General features: G+C 40.4%; 1 protein-coding gene across 1 annotated transcript in view; it reads right to left on the bottom strand.

Moving 5' to 3' along the window:
- syn2b (synapsin IIb) overlaps nt 1–13,975 on the bottom strand; it is an 88,021-nt gene extending 74,046 nt beyond the window's left edge. The window contains exon 1 of the mRNA XM_005932304.3: nt 12,981–13,975. Coding sequence (XP_005932366.1) covers nt 12,981–13,408 — 428 coding nt within the window. The 5' untranslated portion in view covers nt 13,409–13,975. The remainder of the gene's footprint in view (nt 1–12,980) is intronic.
- Nucleotides 13,976–13,981: the final 6 nt, after the last annotated feature.

Here is a 13,981-nt window from a genome sequence, read left to right on the forward strand (position 1 = left end):
AGAAGTAACTAGTAATGTAACTAAGTTACTATTTTAAAGTAACTTACCCAACACTGTTCATAAGTCTCAAGAACAGAAAGGCTAGATCAGACTTTGCTAAAAACAAACAAACATCTAAAAAAGCCAGCACAGTTCTTGAACAACATGGACAGATGAAATGAACCTCAACCGCTACCAGAATGATGGCAAGAAAAAAGTATGGAGAAGGTGTGGAACAGCTCATGATCCAAAACATACCACGTATTAAAAAGAAAGAAACACAGAATCTGGTGAATTCTAGACTCCACACTAACATTGCCAGTAAAGGGCAAAAATAAATAAATGAAAAAAAAACCCCATTCATTTCTAACACTTGGTTTTTCAACCAAGTGTTAGAAATGAACACCCTAACCCTAACTCCCTAACCCCTGAAACGAAGGGATTGTTTTAAAAATGCTTTAGTTCCCCCCTTTTTACCCACTGAATCAAAGCTAAAAGTCTGCATCCCACCTGCATCTGTTTCATTTAAAAATTATTGTGGTAACTTACAGAATCAAAATTAGAAAGAAGTTGTCTCTGTCCAAATATATATGGATCTAACTGTATGTCTGTTCACACTTACCTACATGAAACGGACTGTTGTAAAGAGATGGACAGAACAGAAGCTTGTTCCACTTTGATATCAAAAAGGAAACTGAACGCTGTCTGCTATAGCAAATTCTAAAGTTAGAATTTTGCTGGAAAGTTATTTGCTGTTGTCATCCGAGTTCGATATCACCACCTTTTAACAAGACACGAGACTCTCTGCAACATCAGGTCTGTTACACAGAACACCAGTGCATAAGGCCACTATTGGAGGGTGATTGTAGCTCAAGAGTTGGGAGTTCACCTTGTAATCGGAAGGTTGTCAGTTCGAGCCCCGGCTTGGACAGTCTCGGTCGTTGTGTTCTTGGGCAAGACACTTCACCTGTTGCCTACTGGTGGTGGTCAGAGGGCCTGGTGGCGCCAGTGTCCGGCAGCCTCACCTCTGTCAGTGCGCCCCAGGGTGGCTGTGGCTACAATGTAGCTTGCCATCACCAGTGTGTGATTGTGTGTGTGTGTGTGGATGACTGGATGTGTAAAGCGTTTTGGGGTCCTTAGGGACTAGTAAAGTGTTATACAAATGCAGGCCATTTACTATTTATTCTTAAAACTTGTTCTGAATGCATTGCTTGGTTGTAATTAGACTAAAAAAATTGCTAAATATTTGTGGTGACATAATAGCTCCCTTTCCTCTGCTGCTGATATTATCACAGCAAGTGCTAACACTGTTCTCTCACTATCTTTCTCTCAGAAACACACACACACACGCTTAATTGTAACTGTTAAAAAAAAAAGTCCCCAAAACACAGCAATACACACACACACACACACACACACACACACACACAAACACACACACACACAAACACACACACACACACACACACACATTTACTCTATAGCCAGAGGCTAAAAAGAAAGAACCTAAAGAAACTGTCTGGGTCATGTCAGACTATGACTGCTGAAGTGTTATTGTGAGTTATTATGAATAGAGTTTGTTCTAATTAAAAAATAATATAATAGAATTTTTTTTTTTTTAAAAAGTGTGAATTCAGGATGTGAACTGTAAGTCATTGAGCCTGTTACTTTCTGCAGAGCTGCAGTGACATTTCCAATTGGCTTTAATGTTACATAATCCCAGCACAGCCCCCTGCCTGTATTGAAGAATAGAGCAGAGAGAAATCTTTCATTTTTGGCAACTGAAGGAAAACAGGCACACACAAAAAAAGATAAATTGCATATATTTTGCATAATGAGTTGCTTTATTAAACAAAGAGCAATCAAGAGAAATGTCTTCATTCTTACCTCATGGGGATAATTTGAGAAAACAATCCCAGCATGAACAGGGAGCTTGAGTCTTTAGTTGTTACGAGTTATTTGTTGATATGTAATGATCCATACCACCTGAAATAAACTTCTGATAGCATGGAGAACATTTTCTTTCTCTTTGTGTTGAGAAACTGTAGAAAACCCAGAAGAAACCAAACAATAATGCTTCAAAAAAATCAGCCTCACAAACAGCGTCTGCTGCACTTCTCCACAGAAAGCTGGTCATTTCACAGCAGGTGCAATCCATCCATTCATAAAAATAGAATCCAGCGTGATGCTGCTTCATTCATTCAAACAACCGGTAATTATTACAAGCGAGTTTGAGTAAAGCTTTAGAAGTAAATTAGTTTTCCAAATATGGGAGGCTTGCACTGGAGCAACATCTGTGCTCTCTAGTTTCAATCAGCAGCGGGATTCAGCACTACGGCAGCGGCTCAACAGCTACCTTTATACTACAGACTGCTACTATACACTCAAAGTATAATCTTATCATGTGGCCAAAGAGCTTAAAATGGAGGCCACAGCAATATACTTTTTATATGTGTCTTCTGGTTGAATTGTAAGTACAAAAATGAATAATAAAATACATGATTCGTTAACAGAAGTTGGAATATTCACGCCTTTGTAAGTAAAACATGTCAGGAGAACAACAAATATCCCAAATATCTTAAAATTTGGTCATGTGTGCCACTAATAATGAGCAGAGGCTAAACAATATGGTTTGGAATGCAATGATTTTACGCAAGGCCTCTTAAATAATCCACCCATCCATTATCTATACATGCTTAGGTGGTCGCAGAGCAGAGCTGGAGCTCAGCAAACATTAAGCGGGAGGGCCCTGGGGAGGTTACCTGTCAATAACATAGCCAAACAACCACTTGCACTCACATCTGCACCTACAGTAAATGAGAAATACAGAGTCCCTCATCAAGACAATCTTGTCACTGAAAAAAAAAATCTATCTTCAGCAACACTGAGGACGTTCAGCATGTAGAAACTATTTTTGTTGCACTTTGGCCCCTGAAGCAGGAGCATACTCTTTAGAATCACCCTTGGCTGAACTCCATGGTTTCCTTCTGACCCCTGCACATATGAATGAGATGAAAATACTTTACTGATGCAATAACTTGACATCCTTTCTTGAACATTTATGAGTTATTTGTTCTCCCAATAAAACTGTGTCTGTATACCCCTCTCCATAACATATGTTTGTCGATTAGAGTTTCCATGAATTAACTTATTTATCACTTACATTTTTGCACTGTTCCTTCCTGACAGGGAGTTAAATTGTGCATTTCCTTCAAATTCAACTGTTTAAAGTGTGCAAATGTTAAAGTGAGATGTAGGGAGACGAGGAACGAACACGAGGAGGAGAAAATGAGATGTCAGATAAGAACTTTTCAACTTGGACTGTCTTAATTGTTCCATTTAATTGTGCAGCTCAAGCAGAACATATAAATGTAAAGGCTAATTGTTTGTTTGATATCAACCCCTCCTTAGAACCACACAGTTTCAAGATTGTTGAGGAGGATTACCTGTTGTCATAGCAACAGTGGGCTATTTCACCAGATGTTGCGATGCCGATTGGTCTCGTTTACGACCCTCCAAGGTATCTGCATGCTTCATAGTAACAGCTTTATCTCTACTGCAGAGGAGAAGCTCTCGACACAAATGCAATCGGCAACGCTAACGACAAAAATCAATACAACTCAAGTCTCTTTGTGTTTTTGTATAGCAGTTCTCCCTGTATTGTGTTTCATTTGCAAACACAAGATAGTAAAGGTCATTCTGTTGGTCAATCAGTGCAGTGCATCATCCACAGCTATAAGAAAACTCAAAAGGCCATGAGCCAAAGTGCCTCAGTAACTCCACTTTAAGTTAATAAAGCAGAAATGTCATAAAATGACCCAAAGCTACAAAACTCCACTTTGCTTGAGTCAGCTAAAAGTAAACAGTCAAAGTAAATCCATTACAATGGAGTAAAAATAAAGCCTTCTGTAGGAGATACTTCAATGTATCTGAAAGCCAGATATGACACTCTTCTTGATGATGTCGCTCCTTTAAACAGGACCATCATCTGTTTGATAATGCTGGCGCGCCACAGCGCTGACACCAAAGGACACCTTGTTTCTATCTCAGTGCCGCCAGCAGCTTCTGATGAAACAGCAGTGTTTAACTCTCTGGAATGAGAAGCAGTAAAATCCAGCAGCCAAAAGAAAACGATTTCCTCTCTGCTTTATATAACACCACTGAATCCCAAAGATACACAAGGACATAATAAGTAGCGTACTTTGAGTATGGGTGTCATTTTATGCACAGGTGTTTGCCAAGTTAAAACAAATCCTTCACAAGTGTGTCACACAACTTTTTGTCTCCGGTCAACATCTTCGTTTCTTGTCGTAATAAGGGATCAGCTGGCCTTTGCTTTGGCATCATTCACTTAGCCAATCATTCAGGCTACTGCTGTCTGTGGCTTTTAGCTAAATTCAATTTTTGGAATAAAGCCCCTCAAGCTGTTTGGCTCTTTTAGTTTAACAGTTTGTTGAGGTGTAAATTTATGGAGATAGCACAGGCAGCGAGTGCTGTCCTTATCTAACTGTCTTTGCAGAAATGTCCATCAAAGTTCAGAGTGTGAAAAAGCTGGCAAAGACATGAAAAAGCAAAAAGGAACATACATGTTAACTAACACAGAGACGGGACATTTGGCCTCCTGTGACATTCAAATTAGCAAAAGGGAAACCTGCTTTCTCCTTATTCATGACATGGATTTAGTGGGTGATCTGTGATATTTAATCCCAAATGGCCTTAGAGATGAAAGCTCTTCTTAAAGCCAGTTAATAGTCATCTGCTGTTGACACAGCCAGTGCTTCAAATATGCATTCACAAGTAGCCGGGTCTCATGGGAGCAGGCACACGATTTCTGTTCGCTTACACATTCTTCACTGAGACAATATGCTATATGTATTCTAATTATTATCTACTGCACAATAAAAACTGTACAAGTTTATTACATTTACTGCAGCAAATGTGTGTTGATCTAAGATGTTCAACATCTGTGATGTACATAGACAAACACAAGAAATCAAAGCATATGTCTAAACATATAAATCTTCCAAAATGACTGAAATTGTCAGGATTTGTGTCGTGGATGAGAGAAGGAGGACCCAAACGCTGGACTCACAGGTAGATAGGTGAAGGTTGGTGTTTATTGTCGATGGAGTGAACAAACAGAACAGAGGTAGGAAATGGCTGGCTGGCTGGACGACTGACTGAATGACTGACTGAAAGACTGAATGGCTGGCTGACTGAACGCAGGCGGAAACGACAACATAACATCACATGTACTTCAATGACACGACAACGATCGGATGGAACTGAGGACTTAAATACAAGGTGATGGATGATGATGATGACAAGGTGATGGATGACTGGGTGATGAATGATTAGAAACCGGTGAGTACGCAGCTGAACTTAGTCTGACTAATGATACATAGAAATAACTGGAACACAATGCGCAGGCGGCATGCTGGCACAGAAAACATAGATGTGAAAATAAACTGAACATGACAAAACGGAAAACACTGGGTCAACGACCCAGGAACCCTGACAGAAATAAGCTGCTTCCTCTACTCACTCCATCTCCATCAGGCAGGATAACACCTTTATCTTCCACTATATAATAACATGTAGGTTTTCTGTAGGTTAGATGCAAATACTAATTGGTAATGATGAAGACTGTGGTTTAATAAGAAAAACTAGATCAGGGATCACATTGTGGCCACTAGTCATTGTATACAAGCTTTTCTGTATCATTCATTTAAACAAAAATCTGGTAGTTTGTCACTGCCATTTAACGACACACTAGCTTTAATCGCATAATACTTCAACACTATACCCAGGTTGTTTTAACTTGTAAAGTGACCACTTCCTATTTAAAAAAGGTATGTTACCATTTTACCCTGGAGCTCTTTCTGCCTCCTCCGTGGCACTCAAAAGGCCACCAGTCTAGTATGACAACAGCTAAGACAAGACGAGCAGGGTCAATTCCAGAAGCACCCTGTAAAGTCAACATGACATTGCCACTGGCTGTAATAAGGTCAGTTCTTAGCCTGTCTGCTTGGAAATACGACCTGCAGCCGGGAGCTATAATGCCACATATAATTCCTAATCAGTACCACAAAGTCAAATCACAACTATCCAAAAAAACACAGGCACTCTTTTGCGCTTTATTGTGAATTTTACTGTTTTGGAAGTGGGTGTAATGTGAAAAGGCGTACTTGGGCTGCAAAGGAAGTGTTGTCTTCAACAAGTTTCAACAATAAATGACTTTAATTCCAACCCACTCTTCTTGGGTAAACTCAATCGACAGCAGCAAGAAGGAACATATCATCAAAACGTGCTACATTTCTTTAGGAAAACACTTTTTTCATCATGTTTAATTAGATGGAAAAAAATAGAAAGAGAATCCAGGTGCTTGTTAGTGTGTCTGCATGTGTATGTGATGCTGATGGATATACACAAGGCTCCACCTCCCCACCTGCTCTCTCTGTGTACTTCTGTCTCCACTAGCAGCAGTGCATTAGTGCCCAGACATGCACATACACTGCAGTTAATGCTAAAAACCAGGTCAGTGCTACCACAGCAAAACATAGGAAAAATATAAATCAGCTGTTTAAAAAAAACACACACTTTATGCAACAAACAAACAAGTAATTGTGATGTTTCATAGTCCCACTGTTGTGTTGATCCACCACTTTGACCCTAAATGAATATCTCGTTAATGAAAATGGATTGCTACAGAATATAAGAAACATGTCCCCAAAGATAGGAAACTTTGGTGTATTTTTAAAATTGTTCAGTGTATTTCTGCAAGGCCAAATACCATTCCTATGCATGCCTTTGTAAATATGTTAACTTGCACGGGCTGGTGCTGTAGGGCTTTATTATTTATGGAGTTTTAAGCTATAGGATTAAAAAGAAAACCCGTCTTCGTTCTCTAACTTTGTTTTTCTTGCTCTTAAATTGCTCCTGCAGGTTAGAGGAAGACACGTTGGTGTTCCAACAATAAATAATCTGTTTAAGTTTAAAGGTATAAGACAAATTAATGTTGCAACTACTTGTGTAGCAATGGCCAACAATGTTGGATGATTTATAGAAACAGCATACTAAGAAAAGAATTGCTTTTTCCAAAGTGCTCAGACTCCTCATGGAACACCTAAACTCAATCCCTCCTCCGCTGCTTTGCGGCTTTGATGTCTAACTGCATGATACAACAAACTAGTAGGGCTGTGATCTCGGGATTGTCTATTTGATTGGTTTGCTAGTTTAAAAGTAATGGTATTCCCAACACCCAAATTTGAGTGTTAACACATCAGAAATGGCATATTTAGAAATGTCTGGACTAATAATAGTTCTAACATTAGTGTCTATCTGTTGCAGCGGGCCTGCATGACCAATCAGCTGGTAAAGCGTAGGCTTCACCATCAAAACTGATGGTGAACGTGATTTTTTTTTAAAAAACGTACCTTCTTTTAGCGTTTTGAGCAATTAGCTCGAAGCAGATTTTTATTTTTAGTGTTACTGTGATCTAGTTTTTGCATTTCCCAGTCACAATAACTGCTTGTTCACCTCTTGCTTTCAGTGAAGCAAGTTCAAATGTCATAGCTATTCTTTGAAACACCAACCAGCTACAGCTCAAACTACATCTGCAGGGCAATCAGTATGCAGCCATTCACCATCAACCTGCAGTCAGACCAACAAAAACCATCCACCATGAGTCATTTCAAAAAGTCAACAATCCAAACTAATCTCCTGTGATGGGCACTTATGCAATATAGGTTGTGAATACACTCACTGGCACTCTGGCAGAAACTGCAGAGAACGTATTCAGTAGATAAATGGAGAGATGGAAAAAAGGAGGAAGAAGAGGGAGTGAGAGACATAGACAGATACAGAGAGCAAAGGAAGGAGAGCAGATGTGGCCTTTGGGCTGAAACTGCTGAATCACCACGTCTCCTCTCATTACTTTATCGCATCGTGAACCTGGAGCACTTTCTCTGGAGCAAACACAGAGTGCCTGTTGTGATAAAAGGCAGAGAACGACAGCAAAGAGGGAAGACACAGAGGAAAAACCCACAAAAGAAGAGCAGACAAACAGGAAAGAGCGCAAACATCCAGAGGAAGTGATAAAAGGGAGATCCCCAAATATCCTCCCTCCCCCTTTGTTTATCCTCTCCTCGGTGCTGATATCACCTTGAGAGGCCCTGGAGGACACTGTCTCTTTCGTCATCCATCTCACAGGCTTAGGTCTGTTACATAAAGACTAGAAGAGTCTACTCGAACACAGAGCCAGATCCAGATTTGCCTGAAAATACACTCACTCTTTCACATTGCAGATTTAGTGCTGGACTCCCATTGTGGCTTCTTTTTGAGGCACTGTCAGAGAAACCGATCATTATAGCACAGTCAATATATGAGAACGTGGAGGAAGATGCACAGACAGTCATGATACCCATGGCTGCTTATACACGAGTCAGTCAGCAGTTAAAAGGGCATGCAAATTCTATTTGGAGCTGTAAACCATTTGTATATGCATGTCTGGGATCGATTAGTTTGCAGGGCGAGCCAAATGAATATTTAATCCTAATCTTCAAGCGTTTAAGATGCGAGGTTTGATGCAAAGAATTATAATTTATGGAAATGAATAATCAAAGTACAGAGAACTAAAAGAGGAGAGTAAGAAAAAGCCAAAGCTTCGTTTTTATTGCCATCATCATGACAGGTACAAGTGGCGAGTGCTTATTGCATGCCAATTCCATTCAGGGTTTATGAATGTGTTGATAAAACATTTCCTGTAACTCGTGAATATGGCTGTAAAGTGGGCTTTGTTTCTATTAGACTCTAAGAAGACAAGTAATCTGGCATTCAGTGAGACTTATATAATAAATTCTCCTCAGAGGGAATTTATGTTTGTTGTATTTGCCAAAAATCGAAATTTCTGCCTTAACATTGCATAACACAGTGCAACACAGCATCTCTCTCAGGCCCTTTTTTTAATTGCTGCTTTTACCTTGGCCCAGCAGAAGTGAATAAGCTCTAAATTGATGTTTTTTCAGTGATTTTTTAAATGCATTTTAAATATTCATTTATTAGTTGGTTTTAACCTTCTTCCAGAACCAGGTCATATCTCATATTAAAAGGCAACCTGCTGCCATTTTGAGGTTACAGAACGGACGCATTCAGTGGAGATGCAGTCTAGTTATCCAATGATTAAAATGGATGCTGTTTGCTACTTACTTAAATCCTGTTGTATTCTGGCCTGTAATAGGGACAAAAATAGCTATTGTATTTTAGCTGTCTCTTCCCTATGAAATCCAACTTTGTTTGTTTTGGCTTGAAAGTTTTAGAGCTATTTCTATTTAAATACGGGTTTGTTTTGGGCATGAGAGGCCTAGGACCTGAGGGTTTAAGAACTCTTTAAAGGGTCATAAAATACCTCAAGCCTGAACATGGTTAAGAATATCCACTCGCGTACTTACTGATGCTCCAAGTCTGGTTTTGTAAGCAGCTTTTTTTAGAGCTTCTAAAATTCTTAAAATATCTGTATATACATCTCTCTCTCTCTCTCTCTCTCCGTCTCTCTCTCTCTCTCTCTCTCTCTCTGGGTCTTATATATATATATATATATATATATATATATATATATATATATATATATATTAGACTATATATTTATAATAAACATATTTATTATATATATATATAATAAACAGCTGCTTTGCCATGGAAATCCATGCTGTGAAGCTTCTGGCATGCAGTATTTATGCTGATGTTAACTCCAGAGGGTTTTTGGAAACTCTGTCAGCAGCATGTTGGTGATTATGCAGTCTCGGCACTCAACAACCCTGCTCTGTAATTTTATGTGATCTGACACATAAAGTGTCAGCCATTTGAGGACCCTAAATTGGATAAGAGAGATGTAGAAAAGAAGAAAGAAAGGAGGGATGGATGGTATGTTTAGCATCCCTAGAGATGCCTGCTGGCTATGTATTTCTCCATACTTCTACGTACATACTCAATGTATGTACTGTATGTATTGATGTATTCTATTTATCCACATGTGTAAACATACTTTACTCTAAAGATAAAGAGTAAAGTGGTAAAAAAAAAAAAAGTTAGTGCGAAGTTGTAAAAACTTAAAGAAAATTAAATGTATGGAAGGTTTTATTTAAAATAAGAAGAAAATCTAATAATAAAGGAGATCATAAATTCAGATTCTTGATACAAAAATGCCCTGATTATTGGCACATACAGAAAGAAAAAACTGTTTCCTCTCATGCATGAGTGATGACTGGCCTTCAGGTTCATTTTAGAGGCAGTAGTTTCAGTTTTTACTTTCTGTTTCTCAGTTTATATCACTAAGAGCCTCAAGCCCGCTCTTTCTTGATGGATAATCAATAATGTCTAGCAGAATGCCTCTTTAGTCCTCATGCCTAAAGGAAAGCTCAGTCTACCCTTCGCTCCCAATGAATAAACATTAATATTTAATCTGTGTTCTCTGAAAGAAAGATTGTGTACAAACAAAATGAAAAGGCCATTGAAATTATGCCAGTGAAATTGCCAATTCATTCCATTATATTGTGTTTGCTGTGAATCATATTTACTTTCTTGGCATCGCCAAAGATGCCTGTGACCTGCGACTAATTTTGTATTACACGATATAAAATCTTTCTTGTGTGAGCCGAGGCAACGACAGTGTCCAATTGCATACTGTAAACCTGCATTTAGAGTTGAGTAACCATAAACCACAAAAGAGTTTTTGCAAATCCAGAGTACATTATTCATAGCTGGAACCAAAATAGCTATAAATGATTATCAAACTGGAGCTTAAATTCCAGCAACAGCACTCGCTCACGCATTCAAACATATGCTAAAACCAGATTTCTTATTACCACGCACAGTCTGATATGATCGATAACAATTCGAGACCACTATAAAAAGAGACATTCTGTTTGGTCTTTGTAAATTTGTAAAAAGGATGGATTATACGAACTAGAGCCACATATTCAGATGTCTTTTATGAATTAAGGCAGTGTCTCACATTCAGATTGCCACATCATGGATGGCAGCCGTCCAATCATAAGCCACCAAAACAGTCCCAGTATGAACTACAGCATTACCATAACATAGAGTCACATTCAGTCGGCACAGAATAGTGGAACCTCAATTTTCATGCCTGATTCCACACATTTGTACCCTGAAGAGATAATCCTGCACTGACTGTGTTGAGAACTATTTATTGTCTTTAATTCACACTTACCAAATCATAAGATAGATAGTAGTCAAAATGCTTTACAGTTCCACTTTAAACAGAATTGGATTCATGCCACTCCTCTCACCTAACAACAAAAAACTCAGGCCATAAATAAGTCTAAATTTCTCGAAATAAGTACTTTTTGGCCTTTATTTTGGCAGGACAGTTGAAAAGAAGGTCGCGAGAGAACAGGGGGGAGCACACAGTAAAAGGCCCGAGGCTGCTTTTGGGACCTTAACTGGCCATTGTCTAAACACCACAGTCTACCTGAATATCGTTGCTGACCATGTCCATCCCTTTATGACCACAGTGTACCCATCTTCTGATGTCTGCTTTCAGCAGGACAACGTGCCATTTCACAAAGCTGAAATCATTTCAAACTGGTTTCCTGAACGTGAGAATGAGTTTACAGTACTCAAATGGCCTTTACGCCAATGGATGTCAGTCAAAAAAAGCACATTTGAGATGTGGTAAAACATAAGATTGGCTCATGGATGGGGAGCCAACAAACATGCAGCACTTACATGATGCCATCATGCCGATATGGATCAACATCTCTGACAAATGTTTCCAGGACCTTGTTGATCTTATGCCATGAACAATTAAGGCAATGCTGAAGGCAAAAGGCAAAGTGCACCTAACAAAGTGCCCGATGAGTCCAGCGAATGAGGGAGTCCACTTTCATCCAGTGTAAATGTACTGAAAATGTGTCTTCCAAATGACCCACTGACTCACTTGACCCACTAAAAATCACAGTCCACTTATTTCCTTGTTTTGGAGCTTTCAACCATATCAATCTAGCATCATATTCACTTTTATCTGTGCTACTAAGCAGTAATTGCTAAATGGCAACACTGCAGGACATCCAATAAATAGAAAAGGTCACAAGTGTCTCAGGAGGCTGCCATTTTTCAATGAAAGGTTGACAAGATTAAACTACACTTAGATAACAACAGTGCTGAACAGCTGTAAAATCCAACATCAACATCCACTTAAGAAAACATTTATAGCTTAAAGGTGCGCAGAGACAGAAAGCAGCAAGTAGAATAGCAACAATACGTAGCCTACGGCTTCCATTTCACTTGCAGAAGACTGTGTTTTTTTCAGGGCTACACGCTGTTTTATGACAGTGTAAGATGTATGAGTTCATTGCATAAGGATTATCTCCTGTTAACCAACCTGTACTGTCAAGGGATGGCAAGTCATACTCAGACCTCTGTAACACACACACACTAAGACAGCCTCACAGGAACTGAGACAGGTAACACTGCTGGCTGGTGAGACGTTTGAATCCAAACCCAAGAGAAAATCTGACGTGTCTGTTTGGATTAACAGGCCTGTTTCTATTTTGGGAGCAGCTTCAGCAAGGAAGCAAAGTTCATTTTAAAGCTAGATACAAACTACAGGAAAAAAAGGTAGAAGGATTCATTTGAGTGTGTGTAGCAACTTTACTGGAATTTGTAAAGCATTTATTTATATTGATCAGTGCCAGTCAGTATAAAGCCAATGCACCCACACTTAACTTGGCTATTTTGTTTTATTTCTTTATTTTTTTACATTAAATCATGTTCTTTCTGGCTGATGATGAAGCAAATATTTTTATTTCACCAAACTGAAGAGCCTTCCAAAAACTCAGACACAGTGTGCCTGTCTCTAACAGGTCACTAAAATTTCAAGTTTCGTTTCAGCAAAAACACTCAGCTCTACTGCTGCTAGCTTCAGCTTCCCCATCAAGCATTTGGAAAACCCTCTGCCAATCAGCCCAGTGAACACTTACCACTCATGCTGTGGCTCATCAATGACCAACAGAATCTTGAACTTCTTGGAGAGGGATGGAGAGGGAGCCGACTGCTCCACAAAGCCAGCAGCAGATGCGGCTGTCTGTTTGACCACATTGGTGATGGAGCTGAAGGAGCTGAAGAAGCCAGAGGAACCACTGGTGGAGGACTGGGCCTGTTGAGGCTGCTGAGCCTGCTGGCTAGGGCGCCGCTCCTGAGCTGCAGGAGAGCTGGCCGGCACCTGGGTCGGTCCTGGAGCTTTGGTTGGGGACGGGGCAGGAGCCGGCGCTGCACCCTGCTGGGAAGGGGAGGAGGCAGTGGGGGGAGGAGGAGCAGGTGGGTCAGGCCTCTGGAGGTCTGTCATGTAGCCATTGGGAAGGTTGGACATGAAGCTGCTGTCAGAGAGACGGCGTCTGAGGAAGTTCATGACTGCGATCGAAAGGTGGGTCCCTCAGTCGGTCAGTTAGTTTCTCCTCTGATTTTAGGTCTGAACGGGGTGAAAGCAGAGGCAGGCTTGATCAGCGGTCGGATGAGTGACAGAAAGCAAGTCAGTCCAAATGATCGAGGGATGCGTGTCAGAGAGCTGCCTCTGCGGAAGGAAAGGATGGATGAAGCGATGGATACAGCTCTGGTCCAGTCTTCAAGAGACAGCTCTCCAAAGTGCAGCTAAGCCAGCGAAACAGCGTGCGTGTATGTGGTGTTCCTCCTGCTGAGCCTCACGCCTCCTCACAAATGTGCGTGTGTGACGTGTGAAAGTGTGTGTCTGAGAGAGAGAGAGAGAGAGAGAGAGAAGGAGATAGAGGTGTGGTGTCGCCCCCTTTGGTGAGGTGCTGGTGCTCTCCCCCCTCCACTCTGCCTTCCTGCCTGCTGTGCTGCTGCGAGCTGAATGTACTCAAGAGATGCTGCTTTCTCTGCTTATCTCACCCTTTCACTCGCTCATGCTCTACGTGCCCTTTTCCTCTCCCTCACTCACTCTCTCACTCGCTGTGCTCGCTGGCTG

This window comes from Haplochromis burtoni, unplaced genomic scaffold (genome assembly GCF_018398535.1).
Source record: "Haplochromis burtoni strain Fernald_Lab_line unplaced genomic scaffold, NCSU_Asbu1 Contig_156, whole genome shotgun sequence".
NCBI classification, from domain to species: domain Eukaryota; kingdom Metazoa; phylum Chordata; class Actinopteri; order Cichliformes; family Cichlidae; genus Haplochromis; species Haplochromis burtoni.